Raw genomic sequence first — 17,443 nt, 5'->3', positions numbered from 1 at the left:
TCTGTCAATGTGTTTAGAAATATAACATTGTGCCTATTAACCCATTAAGGCCGACAGCGCGTGACCGCGCTTCTACCTTTTAAAGCCGGGACAGCGGATATGTCATTTTGTTATGTTTTGACCAATTCTTGGTCTCTTAGACGACAAAATTAATCAGAATATGCACGTGAGGGTGACGTGGGCCTCGTAGCATGGAATTTTATTCAAGCGTTTATGGTTGATGCAGATTTGCGGTAGTTATGAAAAGAATGACACGACGGCGTGGGAGGAATTTGAATCAGTGTAACGAGTCGACAGTGACATATTGTTAAGAAATATGTAGCTAATAAGGATGTTGACATTTTTGACGGCTTTGGAACGGAATGGACAACGTATAATTACCACTCTATTCCCCGAGGTTATTACAACTGCGCTTCAGTGTTGAAGGTAAATATATTTGGAGTTATATACCCGCAGATGCGACATTTGTTTGTTGATTTTGAAAAAGATGTATATTGAAGGTTTATAATAATAAACTTCGGTTTGTGTGAACGCCACAGGTGTAAGCTCTGAAAAAAGCTTTTGGAATTATGTTTCTATGTGCTTCAGGGGCTGAGATATCAATTATTTTTAATATTATTGAACTTCCAGGAAAACTTCAGGTTTTCGAGGGTAACTCAAAAGTCACCCTTTGGTTTTAGAGGCATGTTTTGCCAAACGCTTTAGGCCTTAATGGGTTAAAAGAGTTTTGAAGCTGTTGCATTGATGTAAAATATGACTGTGCCTCAGAGTGAATGAAGCCTTTCATAATGTGCAGGTGTCCTTTTTTTTACAGTCCTCTCAGAATGGATACATCAACGACAACAGGTAAGATAGTGTCGCCACTTGTTCTTTCTTTTTTGTGATTGTCAGTCATAAAAAGAAGAAGGCTTAATCACTAAATGTCATTAGTGTAACCAAGTTCAAATTCTTTAGTTAGTTCTTGTTAACATTTTTCAGGCTGGATTTATATACTGCATTGATCAAGTGACACAATAAAAAATTTTTCAAGTAGCACAGTTTGGATATGTGTCAAAAGCACGTCATTGATTAAAGCTTCTTCCAAATGTGGATAAAAACCCGATCCCTACTGTGGATAGCTGGCAATGCGGGTGCCACGTAAATGTGCAAATCAGATTTACCCAGTCAAAGTAAGTTTTACTTCATAGTAATATTATATATCACACTATAGTGACATATAGGGTGACCCCCAAAAAATCAGGACATTATTTTAAATGCACAAACCAAAAATTGATTATGATTCAGTTATTGGTTTGGTCCGTAAAATGTCAATAAATAGGCAAACATTTTGATCATTGCTTTCCAAGATAATTCAGATGTTTGCAAATATCTTATTTTGATTAAACACATAAATAGGCAATCTGCTTTAATGAAAGACTGCAGAAATATGATAATATTTTACCTGTTGAGAGGATGAAATTGTGAGGTCCAAATCCTCCAATAGGTTGTCATTAATAGATTATCTAAATTGTTTTTGATTAGTTTATTGTTGCATTTGAAATCACTTGACTAATCCCTCCCTGCTTGATTCTCTGGTCAAATCCTGCCAGTGATGTGATTTATAAAAGTTGACAAAGAGAAAGGGGAAGCCTGAGCTTTCAACAGTTAAGAATGTTACCCTGTGTGCATTTTTCCCTTCCCCTCCTCGTCCTTTTCAAGATCTAAAGTGCTGCACTGTGATGACCTCTCCAACCCTTTCCCCCTCGCTGTCAACTACAGTCTTGTAATGCCAGCATTTTCTCCCAATATTAACCCCAACAGACTTTCCACCGAGGGCTACTGCTCTAGCTCTCAAAAGAGGAGGCAGATCTTTAGGTATTGGGGTGCTGTTGCACTTGTACTTGTGTGTTGCCATGCCCATACTTGAAAGTTGATTAGTGATGACAGTGGTGACTTGTGTGTTTTTTTTTTTGGGTATCTCTGCTTGGCATAGTCCGTTGACTGATGGCTATTCCACTCTTTACTGCACCGTGGGGCTCCCTGTGGCCCATGCATGGCTGCTTTGTGGTTTCACTGAGAACTGACTGATGTACTATACCTCTGGACCTTCCATCCACCGCCACCATTGTATAAAGTATTCACATTGCCTCCTCAGCGACATGTTTGTTTGTGGTTGGCCTATTCTTGTAGTTTTTGTTAGCATGTCACGTGTTGCCAACAGTAATAAGATGTAATGGAGCCAACATAAGGAGATTGTAGAGCAGGGAAAAAAATGCAATGATTCCAAACAACTGTCCAAGTCAATTTATTGTAGTGGCCTCCACTCTTATCGATACCTTGTCTCAAATAATCCCAGGGCTCAAAATCTAATTTTTAGACCCCTCAGGATCAAACACACGCATGGTAACTGTAATTACCTTTTACTATCACACATTTCCTCATTAACGCTGTTGTTCACACACTTAAAGAGACTTACTGTTGTTAACTAAATCGGCAGCATGTACAGAAACTCTCTTACTTACTTGAATATGAAAGATGTTCTCATCATTATACTAAGATAGTTTGTCACTGGGAAATAAATGTTGATGTTACTTATATTTTCCTTTTTATTTTGCTTTGAGATAGGTGTTATTTGTGTGTGACAAAAAATATATTGCTAACAAAATATATTAAAGCACCATCCTTAATAGTCGCTTGACCATCTCTGCAGAATACAAGATGAACGTTATTAACCCTAGAAGAAGCCACCATTCTTCCCACAAAAGGGAAAACTTCAGGTTTCCAATAAATAACCAATCCATCCATTCAGTCATTCATCATTTATTTATTTTCTTTAACCCCTCTCTTCATGAGGGCCGCAGGTGAGCTGGAACCTATCCCAGTGGACTTTGGCCAAGAGAAGCAGGGCCTGGATTGGTCACTAGCCAATCAAAGGGGAACCTGTAGCGTAGACAATCAACCATTCACACCTATGGACAATTTAGAGTTGTCATGAAGCTAGCATGCATGTTTCTGGAATGCATGTGGAGAAAACCTGTAATCCAAATTCGAACCCGAACCTCAGAACTATGAGGCAGTCTCTTTAACGATTAATTCACCACATGCTCAAAGTCCACCCAAGCTTACCTTATGCGTAAATAGGAGTACTGAATTGACCTCATAATGCCAAAGTAAGAATCTGCCGTCCTTTGAACGGCTCTCCAGCTTTCCCTTTTCTTTTCTTTTTGCCTGTAGATGTGCTACAACATTTGTTTATTGGTGGTGGAGTCCAGCCATAGGCCTGTCACGAACTGATAATTGACTCAATGTATGGACTTGCTCAACCTCTGTGCTGTAGCATAACAATGTATGGCATGCGTGTGTTTAGATTAGACTGAAAATGGCTTGACTGCCTGTGTGTGTGCGTGTGTTGGAGAAGAGATAATCATGTGATTACCTTCTCCTATGGCTCATCCTCCATTTCAACTCCATCTGTAAACATGTGTACATCAGCCATTATAGAAAATAGCATCCTGGCTTAAAATAGTTTGTGCAGAAAGACAGAAGGAGAACGAGGGAGGACCCAAAATAGATCCTCCATTAATTACAGTGGATGAGATATATTTTCATCCGCCACGACACAGCTCGCCACGCGGATATACATCACTCTTGGGAAGGACTCGCACAGCCTTTTCCCCCAGTAAGCTGCTCGGCCTTTTTCTGCACCCGCTCCTCATCTTTATCCATCGGTACCATCGTAAGCTCACCTTCACTGTGATGGAGGGCTTTCCCACAGTGGCGCTTCCCCTAAGTGTGATCAGCGGTTTTCTCGACAGCTGCCCTTATCCAGGGTGACAGCATCACAACACCAAACCACAAAAGGCCAACCAGCGTGTGTATACGGCAACATAGTGTTATGAACAGTAGTAGTGGTGAACCAGTTGTAGCTGCCAATTATTTTCTTCTTGATGATGATGGTGTGTGTGTGTGTCTGTGTCTGAATGTTTTATATGTTTTGTATTCAGTTTATGTACGTTATGTTGTCTGCAATACAACACTGTTTAAAATGCATGTGCTGTTTTCCTTTTACAGCGGAACCTCCAAAGTCAAACAAAGTTCATTCCGATAGGCAGATGGAAGTTTTCCTTTGAGATTCATTAAGTGCAATTATTTGTTCCTGAGTCAACAAACTGCCCCATCAATAAACCCTGATTAACTGCACAGGCAGGAATTTAAGTACACTATTAAATGTCATATACGTTTATGTATATGATAATAAGAATTTTTCTTGTCTAATAATTCAAATGTTGGAAACAAAGCACTCACTTCCTAATTAGCAATTATTGTTTCGCATCTCAGTCCCAAAATCCAAGCCAGACCTGGGGGAATGGGGAGTGCGGAAGTTGGCGTATCTGGTTGAGTGGATTGCTTGTTTACAACTGTTGAACTGTCAGCCAAGATAGCATTTAGCAGCCAACACAACCACCAGCAACTAGATTGACTAGTGATGTTCAAACAAAAGTACACAAGAAACACGGGGGGATGCAACATTTCGTGTTTGGTCTGAACTAAGCATACCTGGTGATAATGGAGCACTTACTATGATAACATATTTTTATGAGTTAAGCGTCGGATTTTGAGATTCCACTGTATTCATTATTTGTCTGCATCATGTTCAGTTCATTATGTGGCTGTTTCCTTCCGTCTCTGATTGTTTGTGGAAGTGTCATCTCATCCTCCATCACTGTCAAAGAGTCTGGTGTTAGTCTGGAGCGTCTTTTTTCTTTTCTTTCTATGCATGTGTTCTTCTGGTTTGTTTGTTTGCGTGTGTGTGCGCGTGGCTCAGAGAGATTGTGGTTGAATGTCTTTTCAAATCAAAATTCTTGTCAAGTGGCTCATTGCCTGATTTGTATTCTGCATCTGTGTTGAGTCCTCACCCCGAAAACTCATACGGTCACAGTACTGGTGTACTTGTTTACGACTTGACTGGACCTCCGTGCTCTTACCTGCCTTTCATCCTGTTTGTTTTCCTGCAACTCTGACTTGAAAACTCTCAACTTAATGTTCTGTTTACATCTTCCTCGTTCCTGGCTCTGTATTTAACACTTTTTTTTTTTATCCTCTTTTTTTTCATCCCGTCCCTCCTTTTGCGTCTCCTCTCAGAGGTAACCGCGATAGCTCCAGCCGAGCGTCCAGCAGTCGTCAGAGCAGCACGGACAGCGACATGAAATGCTTGGAGCCGCGGCCCTGGAGCAGCACCGACTCGGACAGCTCCAACCGCACGCTGCGGCCTCCCGTCACCAAGGCCAGCAGCTTCTCTGGCATCTCCATCCTGACTCGCGGGGACAGCCTCGGCAGCAACAAAGGCTCGCAGGGAAGCTGCAAAGGCTCTCGTTCCGGTAAGTGTAGGATATTTAGCACAACTGTAAACCTACTGGAGGTTTACCCAAAAATTTCTTTGATTTGCTTGTCTTGTTCAATCGTCTGAATATCAAGAAAATTGTCATTTGATTTATTAGTAGTACTGTTCTGTTTAAAAACTAGCATTAAAACAATGATAAGCAATTTCTGGGGAATAATATAACATGGCGTTGGTGATTAATGAGGTTCTCAGACAACATTATTAGGTAAGGGACAAGAAGTCTAACTGCCTCATGCCCCAGCTAGCCACATAATTATATCTTTTCATGGGACCATATTGAAGAAATGACACTTTGACACAATGAAAAGTAGTCGTGTACAGCTTATATAACTGTGTAAATTTATTATTCTCTCAAAATAACTAAATTAAAAAAATACTGACAATAACATGTAGACTAATAGCTGTGTGATATAAAGCTCAAACTCCTTTTAAGTAAGTTTCATGTTAGCATTGCAGTCACTTCACTTTATTATCCATGCAGTTGTCCAATAAACTGATATTCACTTAAAAATGATAATAGAGATGACTTTTTTTTTCTCATTACTCTGTACATGCTCACAAATGTGCGCAGAAATGTGCAAAAGTGTCCTTGATGTACTTTTTTGCATCACTAGGCCTGCCCCTAGTCAGTCCTGATGTGTGTCCCCCACCTGTAGCCTCCCAGTCCAGCCGTAGCCTGCTCCCCTGTCCAACGCAGCAGCCGCAGCCCCAGGCCCTGACTCAGACCGCCCTCCTGCCGACCCCGCAGCAACACCCCATGGGCAACCACATCATCGCTCAGGTGAGACTCAACACAAGTTTGACAGAAGTTCTTGTAATTCGCTACCATTTGTAGTGTTTAAAGGTTTTGGAGTTGTTCAGGATCGTAATCATTTAGTAACAAATGTTTTTCCATAACAATCCATCTTATCATTAACTTTTCTCCAGGGATCTGACCCACGTATCCAATGTCTTCATGTATCTTTATTTCCTACTGTCTTCTGCCTGCTTCTGACACCTTTCTTCTCGATGTGCTCTTCCTCTCTTCTTCTGTTGGTGCGTGTATGCATGCATGTATGTGTGTGCGCGCGTATAGCCCGTAGCATCTCTGCAGCCCTCTCAGCCTGTCTCCTACTCCAGCCCCTCCTGCCCCCAGGTTCTCCTGCCAGTTTCTCCTCCCCAGCAGTACACAATGGTACTTGCCCAATTTGTGCCGTCATTACTATTTGTTCGACTGACACATTCAGACAACAATCAACTAACTGCTATATTCATCTACACACTCACACCTTCTACTCTTACTAAAATAATACTGGTATGAACCTATCTTTGCTGAAGAAAAAAAAAAATTAAAATAGTACAATGTTTATTGCTCCTTATGTCATGTGTGGGGAGAGAATACTTAAAAACAATTTTTTTTATTTTGTATGTTAATTGATAAATGTGTATTTAAGAGACAAACTCTTATTACTGATTCCCCTTCCTATTCAAATTTTAAATTGATATTTAAGTGAAACAATTAAACAGAACAGTACATAAAAGTAACGTATTATGAGAAAAATTCACATGATTTAATTTAATATTTCTTTGTTTTTTCCTAGGGAGAAGAACTGGCACCGCAGTTCAGCCAAATGACGCTGAGCCGCCAGGGCTCCAGCGACAACCCCGAGCCTCCCCCCTTGTACCAGGCTCCTCCAACTGTCCTATCTCAGCACCCCCCTCCTCAAACCAGCTACATCATGGCGACCACCGGCCAACCCATGCCTCCTCCGTCTGGCTATCAGCCTGCCGCGGCACATCCCCACCCTCCGCCTCCGCCGCCTCCTCCGTCTCAGACCGTCATGCAGGCGCCGCCCCCGCAAGGCTACATGCAGCCCCCTCCTCCCCAGCAGGTAAGTCACTCATCATATATAGAACATACACTACTTACAAAAAGTGAGGGATGTTTGGCTTTTGGGTTAATTCAATTCAAGATGAACAGGTGAAGTTAATTTTACCTCCTCTAAACCGTTGATTGCACATGTTCATCGGTTGAGCCATGTCATTACTTTTTACCGAACGTTGCTTTACAACAAGGATCTGATTGGCAAACTTCACAACCTGCAACAACCCACATTTCGATTAATATACTAATATCACAGAAAGCCATTACTGTATTTAATTCAGTGAATGCCAACAAGGGGAAACATTGGTTAATGTTACCTTCTGCCACCAAGTAGAAGAACATTGAATTGTTCTGCCTGGCACTCAATGTCACTGGCATAGATAAACGAAGATTTGTTATTTGAAAAAGATTTGTCTGACCAAGCAAGTGAAATTGGATAATTTTTCTTTGTCACACCTTATCTCGGGGAACTCAAATGTGCTGCAGCACTGTAGTTGCAAATCACTTCCCAATCATCTTTTGATTTGGAATATCATGGTAATATCAGCCAGTCACATTTTTCCCATTGTAGAAGCGGTGGTGAGGACTTCTCTTACTCGCTGTCATTCACAGTGTTCGCTCCCCCAGTAAAGCTTTTTTTTTCTTTTCTTTTTTTTTTGCAGCTCAAATCCATAAAGTTGTAATTGCACTCTATTCGAGGCGAGCTGTCTAAACTGGCCATTAAACGTGCGACAGCGGGCGTAATGGGAAGTGTTAGGTAAAAGCGTAGGTTAATTCTGGAGCAGTAGGCTTGTTTCGTTGAGTCTTATTAGCTGCTCTCACTCATTGGGAATCTTTGCCAATAGTGCTGCAACCAGGTGAAAAGTAATGCAGTGTCTGTAATAATCCTAAAGCTTTTATTGCAAAATTTACCACACACCAACGAGCAGTTTCCCTTCTTACTGACACAGAGCTTTGCCCTGTGTTGTTCAACGTGTGGGTAGTCCCCAGTGTAACAGGAGTGGAGGTATTGGCAGGTGCACCCTCAGAAAAGGCTGCATGTTTTCGTGCAGAAAGAACAGATCGATCCCCTTTCACATTCTCTTTCCACTCTGCATTCCTGCTGGTGTCTGATTTGGAAATTGTATATGCCGCTTTTAGCCTCGTTGTATAAGACGCAAGTCAAACTGCAACATTTGCTAAATCCTATTGATTTTTATCCTGGACGGGTTTATTTGACTATTACAACATAAACGTACGCGTTATTCAAAGCGTCGAGGTTATGAACATCATGTAATGAACTACGGGATTTTGTGCAGCAGTGTAAGAATACATTACTGCCGTACTTAGTTTAAAAAAAAATTACATTCTTTGAAGTTTGTGTCCTAAAAGTGTTTTTCTTAACAAAAATAAATTTAAAAAATCCGTGATTTAAGGCTGCAACGATTAATCTAATAATTCCAGCACAAAACAAGGTTGTTTGGGATCATTTTCAAACTTACCAAGGAAAATAAAGTGCAGTGCGTACCAATGTTAACCTCTTCAAAGGTCCCTTTGCAGATATCAGAACTACTAAGTTTACATACCTTGTATATGACTGGAAAGTGTCTATGTTCATTTTTGTTTTTTTATCTTCAGATACAAGTTTCATACTACCCCCCTGGTCAATATCCCAGTTCAGGCCAGCAGTACCGTGTGGCCCAGCCCATATCCCACCAGGTGTCTTACCCTGCTCAGCGCACGCAGCCCATGCCTCAACCTGCACAGCAGTCAGGTCTGTATATTATTTCAACACTTCCATATACAGAAAATCCATAGAATGCTTGCTTGTGTATACTTTTTTTTATTTTTATACCTTTGCCGATCGCCTCATATCACTAGTTGGTTTCATTTCTATTTTGCAGAGGTACTTTATGTGTTTGATAGAAATTATTGACAAATGATGATCTGCCAGATCCATGTGGATTTTGGTCAATGCGGCCTTGATTCACGGTCATTGTCTTGTTTGATATTTGGCTGAGGGAAAATGGGACACACTCGGCTCATAGGCTTCCAATCACCCTTCTTTAACCCATTAAGGCCGGGAACGCATTACCACATTTCTACCATTAAAGCTGGGAGCGCTGTAGCGCTCTTCTACCTTTTAAAGCGCTAAAAGAGAGCGGATATGTCATTTTGTGGTGACGTGGACCTCGTAGCATGTCTTGGAATTGTATTCGATTATTCATGGCTAATGCAGATTCGCGGGAGTTATGAAATAAATGACACGATTGACGACGGCGTGGGAGGACTTCGAATCAGTTTAACCAGTCGACAGTGACATATTGTTAAGAAATATATTTGTAGACAATGAGGATGTTGACAATTTTGACGGCTTTGTAACGGAATGGACGACAAATAATTACTACTCGATCCCCTGAGGTTTTTACAACTGCGCTCCAGTGTTGAAGGTAAATTTACCCACAGAGTTTGTGTCAAGCCACAGGTATAAACCCTAACATTTTTGGGGAATTATGTTTCTATCTGCTTTAGGAGCGGAGATATCAATTATTTAGTAGGCATTGACAATATTGTTGCATTTCCAGGAAAAGTCCAGGTTTTCGGGGGGGACTTGACTCTAAAATCACCCATTTAGAGGCATGTTTTGGCAGACGCTTCAGGCCTTAATGGGTTAAGCCAGTCATTCTTTAAACAAATGTAGTTTGGGGAATACACGCACTTTTTTGTGTGTGTGTCTGGGCTTGATATCTTCGCCGACAATCATGTCTGGTGTCGTGCCAAGACTGACCTGTTAGAGCAGCAAGATGCAACAACAAGACACCAAAATTGGAGGAAAATACAAGGATGGAAGTGTAGTTTGAGAAGAAAAAACAGAAGATGCTAGACTGCTAACATTTCAGCACCAAGATCTTCTTGTTGTTGTTTTTATTGTGGTGAATGACATGTTATATATATATATGGACACTCAACACTACCTGTTCCTTTAGTGAACAAGAGTTCTCCGTTCTTCTTCTTCTCTCTCTCTGAAATTCGTGTTTGCTGTTACCAGGTCTGCAGACCATGATGCCCAGCCAGCAGCCCAGCTATCAAAGCATGATGGGGGTGCAGCAGCCGCAAAACCCCGCTCTGCTCAACTCGCAGAGAGCTGGCATCGGAAGTCAAATGCAAAGTATCATGGTGCAGTATCCGCAGATGCCATCCTATCAGGTACCATTGTTAACGGTCGCAATATGAATGTATGAAATGGCTTCAAATGTGTGATGTCCACGAAACCAAACAGCAGCAACAGCAAATCCACCGATGCTTGCTTTATGAGATCCTGATGTGTCGTTTAGGTGCCAGTGGGTAACGAGAGTCAGCAGGTGGTGCAGCAGCAGTACCAGCAGCAGGTGATGGTGCCTGTCAGCCAGTCGGTCCAGGGCCCCATGCCTGTTTACTACAGTGTTATCACGCCCACTCAACAGAACAGCACAAGGTACAAATTCACTTGTGTGGGCATCTGTTTGTGAAGGCAAATACAAATCCTGAGAAGTTTTCATGTAGATTGTGGATATTGCCCCCTGCTGGGCAAAAATACAATTACACCATTCCAAAAATAGTACAACTGATCATCCAAGTAACAAATTATGTGCATTAAATACCCTTAATTAGACAAATTAAGTGAAAATTGTTTTTGTTTTTTTAATCTGGCAGTGCAATAACCATGAAGGGAAGTTATCTTTCCTTCTTATTATTGGTTTCCCTGAAATACTTGAGTGAAATGCGCGAGTATCTTGTAATTAACTGAGCTTCTTTTTTTTAACTGTCTAAAAAGCATTCATCACATCGTTTCACTTATGTTGATATATATAATAATCCTAAAGTGGTTGGAGTTGTTATGTAATGGTGTGATGTGATCTACTGCACTGAATGATGTCATATGTCAAACACAGCCTTTTAGAATGTTCATTTGGGTTCTGGAAGTATTTGGACAAATTTGATGAATGTTTTTGGTTGTGCTTTATGTAACATAACAATCATTATTTCTAACAATAGGATGAAAGTCATTGATGTTTTTACATTGTGACTATATGAAAGATTTTTCACAATATATTTATTTCTTTTTTCGCAGCCCATCAGTAGGCTACCTGCAGCCCGCCAGCTCTGAACAGTATCAAATCACACCATCACCGTCCCCCTGCAACCCACAACAGTTACAGCAGCAATATTCAGGTGAGACGACCCCAACAATCTGACATGTTGCCCTTGTTGGTTATTGAACACGGGTGACCATCACTTTGTTTGATGTCTCAACCAATTTGTCCATATTTACCCAGTATTGTGGTTGCTGTCAGGGGTTACATAAAATCCAGGTGAAGGTTTACTTGGGGAAAGTTCAGACAGGGATCAAAGGGGGTCTGCTGTGAGCCAATAGATAATATTTAAAGACTTTTTGGAAAACCTGAAAAACACAAGTGACTTGTGTACTCATTTGGCTGTGAATGAATGTGGATCAAAATAGCATAGACTTTTATCAGTCACGTTTGAACGTATCGGATGCGTCATTGTTCTTGCATTGTTGTCTTGAGAACATGAGAACAATGTCATATACTGTATATGTATAATATAAATACAACATTGATAATTTATTGAACATGTGTCTGTGTCATCAGGAGTCCCGCCTCCTGGTCCCGGAGTCATGGTAATGCAGCTCAGCGTCCCTAATGGACCACAGCCTTCCCAGAATCCTCCACTGGTCCAGTGGAACCCATGCAAGTACTACAGCATAGAGCCAAGACCCAGCAAGCCGGGAGAGCTCTACAAAGCTGACAACACTCCACAGGTTTCGACAAGTCAAGTGAAGCTCTCGCACGTCTCGCGGTCATTCTCATCTTGTGTATGTTCTCCTGTTTGTATGCAGGCCAGCACCCAACTGACGAGTCCGCTGACCTCTCCAACTCAGTCTCCCACCCCGTCTCCCTCCGGCAGCGTCAGCAGCGTCTGTCCAGGCCTGGGACCATTACCCCTCATTCCCCAGTTTCCACGTCCAGGTGGGACGGCTCCAGGTGAGCAAGAAGGTTCAAGGTTCAATGTTCAGCACTGCACTAACACACACTTGTACTTTATAGTTTAAATACTTTTTTGTCACAATTAAAACAGTTACCAGGTGTCTTGATAAGAGGTCTTATTTACATTCTGCTTTCAAAACAGACAAAGGATAAAGAATTACAGTACACTTATTCCCATTTGTCAAATTCTGGTTGAAATCTTTCTATTTTGGATGGTGGATGGAGGTTAGTTCTGTCTCATTCAAAATCTGAGTACAGTTTTTTGTTCCCGTGACAACCGGGGCAGAGCTAGGTCATGCAATTAAGTGAGGATTTGTCACTGCTGTCAAATTAAATGCTATATTTAGGGATTTTGCAAACTATTTTTGTTTAGTTTTATAATGGACTAGAAAGAATTTTAATGACTTTTTGCGTCTGTAGAGACTATGACATTGAATTGGGATTTTTTTAATTCAGCAAAATTCAGAGCCGCTTGCTTATAAACATTTTGAGAAATATGGAGCATATAGCAAAAAAACTACTTTGTTGTTTTACACTTTACAGGCCCTTCAGAGACCGAGCAATTTGAATTGCAAACATTTTAAAAAGTACATTTTCCATAAATAATAATAATAATAAATCCCAATAGGTATCCGAGTTTGTGCAGACCCAAATGGCCTATTTAAATAGTTCGCAACTGCCAACAGTTTCACAACGCATGCTTATCTCGTGATAGTTGAACTTGAAAACTTTGTCTATATGCTAAAGGCAATGATCTTTCACCTATTTCCCCTCTCCCCCTACCCCTATCTCTTTAAAGGAATGACTAAGCCAATAGGCTGTCATGTCACCTCACTGGGTCACATGACTGGCATTGTGCCACTTTAAACATACTGTTCACAGCAATTGGGTTACCTCATCGACACTTGGACCTATATTTACGCATGGATAGTGCTGGCAATAGCCTTACTTTATTGGATTGGTTCCGTAATCATTGAAATATTACAATCATCACAGTAATTAATATTTAAAATCTCTCTCACAGTGTAGATGAAAAGTGAAAATTAATATCAACTGTTTAGTCAGACAGTTCTTACATTGTCTCTCATTGTGTACAGGTGTACCTAATGAAGTGTCCTGTGACACATTTTTCTGCAGTAAACCACTTATTGTTGTGTTTGAACTTTGAACTTGTGTTCAGGTGACGGACGCTACTCTCTACTTGGACAGCCCCTCCAGTACAGCCTGTGTCCTCCTCAGCTCATGCATGGCCAGTCGTCATACAACTCCCATCAGGTCAGGCCTGTCTTACTTGGGAAACTTAAACTCCCCATGTTATGTTTACCGCCACCTAGTGTCCTAACTGCAATCTTGCAATCCATTCTATGTCAAATTCAGGGCCAAGGAGTAATGAAACACGGTGCACGAGGGAAGAAGCAAACGCTCAAATCTGCATCCACTGACCTCGGCACAACTGATGTTGGTGAGTTTGATTGCCTGAGAGGTCTTGTGGCAAAATGGTTAATTGATCACAAGGCTAAAGTGATTACGTTGAATTTAAAATGCGGGTCCAGCCAGGTATATAATTCTTATTTACTGATGACACTTTATCAGAAAATCCAAAGTGGGGAAACCTACCAGCACACATTCTGATGTCACCATGCAGTAGGCATTGTCATCAAATAGAATCAATTCACAGGTCTAAATAAAAACAAAAAGGTTTTAACATATGATTTGTAGAAATGGCAAAAAATATATATTTAAGCTTGTCCTCTATCACTATTCGTGCCATTTGAGAGCTATAATAATAATACGACAAGTTTTTCTCGAGCCGCAGTTGTGCTCATAAGTTATGAGCACAACTGTGGCGTGGTGTGAAAAATGTTTAATGCCCATAAAATTCAAAAATACTGTGGCAGTTATTTTGATATGTTCAGAGGTTGGAGTGGGCATAAGTAAAGCATTTTTGTGTCATTAAGAACATCTAGCTTTTCAACATGTACAGTTGTGCTCATAAGTTTACATACACCTTGCGCTTGTTAACTTATGAGCACAACTGTACTGTATATAAGTCATGTCTGTTGCAACCATATGACATTTTTTGAGCAATTGTTTTTCTTTTCTTTCTTTTTTTTAACAGAATTTTACTGTATACTCATTTTAGTACGCTCACTCTTCGACTCTTTAACACAAGCAAAACACAGTCAAAGCACATTAGGAATAATGTTAAGAGGTGGGGCCTTAAGAGGGAAAATGCTCAAATTCAGCCAGATTTTTGGTACCTTTTGCCGTCTGTTTTACTAGTGAACAAAGAGGCATCCATTACCTAATTGTAGTCCCCCTTCCCCTTTGAGGGGGGGGGGTACTTGACTCATTGAGACATTTTCAGCAGTAAAAAGTTAATATTTTGTCCAGAATGAATTTGATAACGTCATTATTTTTCATATACAGTTAATACCTTTAAAAACTATTTTTTCCACTCGTTGTCGACTAAAGATGACAACCAATCCTAGCTCAGTTTGCTAACCAAACCCAGAAAACAGGTGAGACATAATTGGTCGTTACCTATTTCCTTAGCACAGGTGATGTCATCTTCAGTTAGCAGCAAGTGGAAGAATTAATGTTTAAAGGTATTAATGTTATGTGAAAAATAATGTACTTATAAAAATTTATTCTGGACAAAATACTCAGTGAGTCAAGTATCTCTTTAATGTTGGCCCGAAGCACATCTATGAAGAAACATCAATCTGAATTTACCTCACACAGCATTGCAATCTTTAAAAGCCATCCAATAAATGGGCCTGTATACACTTTGATATGTCAAATTCCGCCCGATTGTCTGTTAAGAGGGAACCCGAGATATTAGTGAGCAGCGAGGCCCGCTAACCTCTCACTTGTCTCTTTATCCATCTCCATCTGCTCGTGTCTCAGTGGTGAGTCGCGTGCTGGAAGTAACGGACCTGCCCGAAGGGATTTCGCGTCCAGACGCCGAAAAGCTCTTCAACCAGCTGTCGCTGTGCGGCGCCAAGATCCAGTGGCTGAAGGAGCCTCAGGGAGGCCGGGGAAGCTGCGGACCCGCCGGGGCCGCGGGCATGGCGGGCATGGCGGGCGGCTGCAGCGACCTGGCCCACCTGTACACGGTGGTGGCCGTGTTCCCCAGCACCATGGCCGCCCAGAGTGCTTCCTTCAAACTGAACAACAGCGCGGCAGGCCTCTTCAAACTGAGGGCCGCCAAAAAGAACTATGACCTGCGCGTGCTGGAGAGAGCCAGCTCTCAGTGAGAGGACGACACGCGCTGACTCTCGGCGTGGAGCGGCGGGAAAAGGACGGAGGACTGAGGTGGGTCACGGGGGGGTGGGGGTGGGGGGGGGGGTGTACTGCTCTTGGTGTACAATTACAAAGGAAAAAAATAATAAACAAACGTGTCAAATGTATAAAAAGGGAAGGTGTGAATCTTGAGGTGGTCGGTGTTTGCTTTCGATTATGATTTCGTCGTTGGTTTTTATTCCTTGTTTTTTGTATTTATATAGCCGAAGAGCACACGGGACACGCAAGCATGCGTTTCACCCTTGAAATTTGTGCTGCCATCATACGGGAAATGCGATCTCACGCACTACAGGACACGCACGCATACACGCACTCACAACAGGGTCACGTAGCACACAAAAAGAAAACACACTGGACATTCGACCTCAGTCAAACCTCTTCGTCCTCCACCTTTGCGTCCTTTCTTCTTCCAGCGCTTTTGCCGTCATCTTCCGCCACCTCGCCGATTTACACATTCTCTCTCGAGTCCATCTCGCCATGTCTCATGCTGCTCTTTCTCTCTCTCTCTCTCTCTCTCTTTCTCTCTCTGTCTCTCGCTCTTCTCTCGCTTTCTGTTTGCCTTACTGCTGTTGTGGGGTTCTGTATTGCGCTCTTCTTTTCGGGGGAGGGAGAGGGGTCAATATATTTATATAAGTGATGTAAGGAATAAAGAAATCTATATATTCAGTGATTTTTTTTTTCTTCCCTCCTCCCACGAGTGAAAAAAAGTTTTGCCTTTTTTTTTTCTTCCTTCCTTCCCTTTTCATCCCCTGCTCCTATTCCCCACATAGCCCCTCTTTACTGTCCTCTCCCACAACGCCCAAGTACCCCCCCCCAACCACATTGTGTTTGCGTTCTTTTGTTGACAGCTGTGCAGAAAGTATCAGAAAATGTAGTTGAAGTGCACAATGATTGCATATGTCTACTGTAAATTTTATTTAATCTGTTATTTTTCTGTTTGTTTTTAAAAATATAAAAGGTGAAAAATCAAAGAAAGAATTGCTTGTTGTGTTTTTATTATTCTTCAGTGCGTACAGGTTCAGCTGTCCGGCTACTTGGTTGTGGTTCTGTCTCCTACTCGCTCTTCAAAGCTCGTGACACCATCCTGGTACACACAATGTTGTTGTATTTTTCCTGTTGCGATCCATCCATGTTTCTGTACTGCCTGTCTTTATTGGTATTACGGGCGAGCTGGAGCCTGTCACAGCTTCCATTAGGTGAGAAAAGCATTTTTGATAGCAATTGTCCTCATTTCGGTCATTATAGGCGAGGTGGGAAAAAAGGACATTTTGAGAAGGGATCACAGATGAGACCAGGCTAATGTTAATGCAGAATTCTGATGGCAACAGCCTCAAGTCACTCATCGCCACTGAGCAGGACAGGAGCGGGGAAAGAAAAACGGAAACAGGGGAAATGGCAGCAAAACAGGACAAAATCAGGGTGAGGCATATGATGTTTGGCATTCTATAGTACTTGAGTCCAAACAGAGAATACTCTAGAATGAGTTGAAGATGTCTGTTCACCAAAAGACCAGCATGTTGTGAGCGTCAGACTCAGGATGGGACACAAGGTACCACTAAGTCAGCAAGATAACAAGGTGCTAAAAACCGTAGCTTACACACAGAAGCCTAGCGCCGAAATCAGAACATTCCTGTGTCCCATTCCTTGAATTTACCCTGAAGGGATTATGAGTGCAATGAATTAAAATCCAAACTTAAATTAAAAAGACATTTTCCAATGTTGTTAATACAGAAATTGAGTTTGATATTGTATTTTTCTACAATGCAATGTACTAGGGAGATCCTCTGTGCTCATCTTCTTAAATGAGTGGTTATATTGGGGCCGGGCGCAATTGGGGAGCTGTGCAATTCTTTACCATTCAGCTGG

The 17,443-nt window shown here is 41.6% G+C and overlaps 1 protein-coding gene across 10 annotated transcripts in view; it reads left to right on the top strand.

Moving 5' to 3' along the window:
- Nucleotides 1-15,606, top strand: part of r3hdm2 (R3H domain containing 2) — a 38,602-nt gene extending 22,996 nt beyond the window's left edge. For 2 of the 10 annotated variants that reach the window (XM_086087124.1, XM_086087125.1), the window contains 15 exons: nucleotides 797-846; nucleotides 1,801-1,854; nucleotides 5,122-5,357; nucleotides 5,995-6,161; nucleotides 6,456-6,554; nucleotides 6,961-7,251; nucleotides 8,862-8,997; nucleotides 10,273-10,430; nucleotides 10,559-10,698; nucleotides 11,335-11,435; nucleotides 11,876-12,045; nucleotides 12,124-12,268; nucleotides 13,452-13,546; nucleotides 13,649-13,733; nucleotides 15,182-15,606. In XM_086087124.1, the coding sequence (XP_085943250.1) occupies nucleotides 797-846; nucleotides 1,801-1,854; nucleotides 5,122-5,357; nucleotides 5,995-6,161; nucleotides 6,456-6,554; nucleotides 6,961-7,251; nucleotides 8,862-8,997; nucleotides 10,273-10,430; nucleotides 10,559-10,698; nucleotides 11,335-11,435; nucleotides 11,876-12,045; nucleotides 12,124-12,268; nucleotides 13,452-13,546; nucleotides 13,649-13,733; nucleotides 15,182-15,531 (2,277 nt within the window). In that variant the 3' untranslated portion in view covers nucleotides 15,532-15,606. The remainder of the gene's footprint in view (nucleotides 1-796; nucleotides 847-1,800; nucleotides 1,855-5,121; nucleotides 5,358-5,994; nucleotides 6,162-6,455; nucleotides 6,555-6,960; nucleotides 7,252-8,861; nucleotides 8,998-10,272; nucleotides 10,431-10,558; nucleotides 10,699-11,334; nucleotides 11,436-11,875; nucleotides 12,046-12,123; nucleotides 12,269-13,451; nucleotides 13,547-13,648; nucleotides 13,734-15,181) is intronic. The other 8 variants (XM_086087127.1, XM_086087128.1, XM_086087130.1 and 5 more) reach the window with 8 other exon arrangements.
- Nucleotides 15,607-17,443: the final 1,837 nt, after the last annotated feature.

Source organism: Leptonotus elevatus, chromosome 10 (genome assembly GCF_054856555.1).
Source record: "Leptonotus elevatus isolate MCC_2025b chromosome 10, RoL_Lele_1.0, whole genome shotgun sequence".
Lineage (NCBI taxonomy): Eukaryota > Metazoa > Chordata > Actinopteri > Syngnathiformes > Syngnathidae > Leptonotus > Leptonotus elevatus.
Note: the sequence above shows the minus strand (reverse complement) of the source record. Positions and strands in the feature narration are given on the sequence as shown.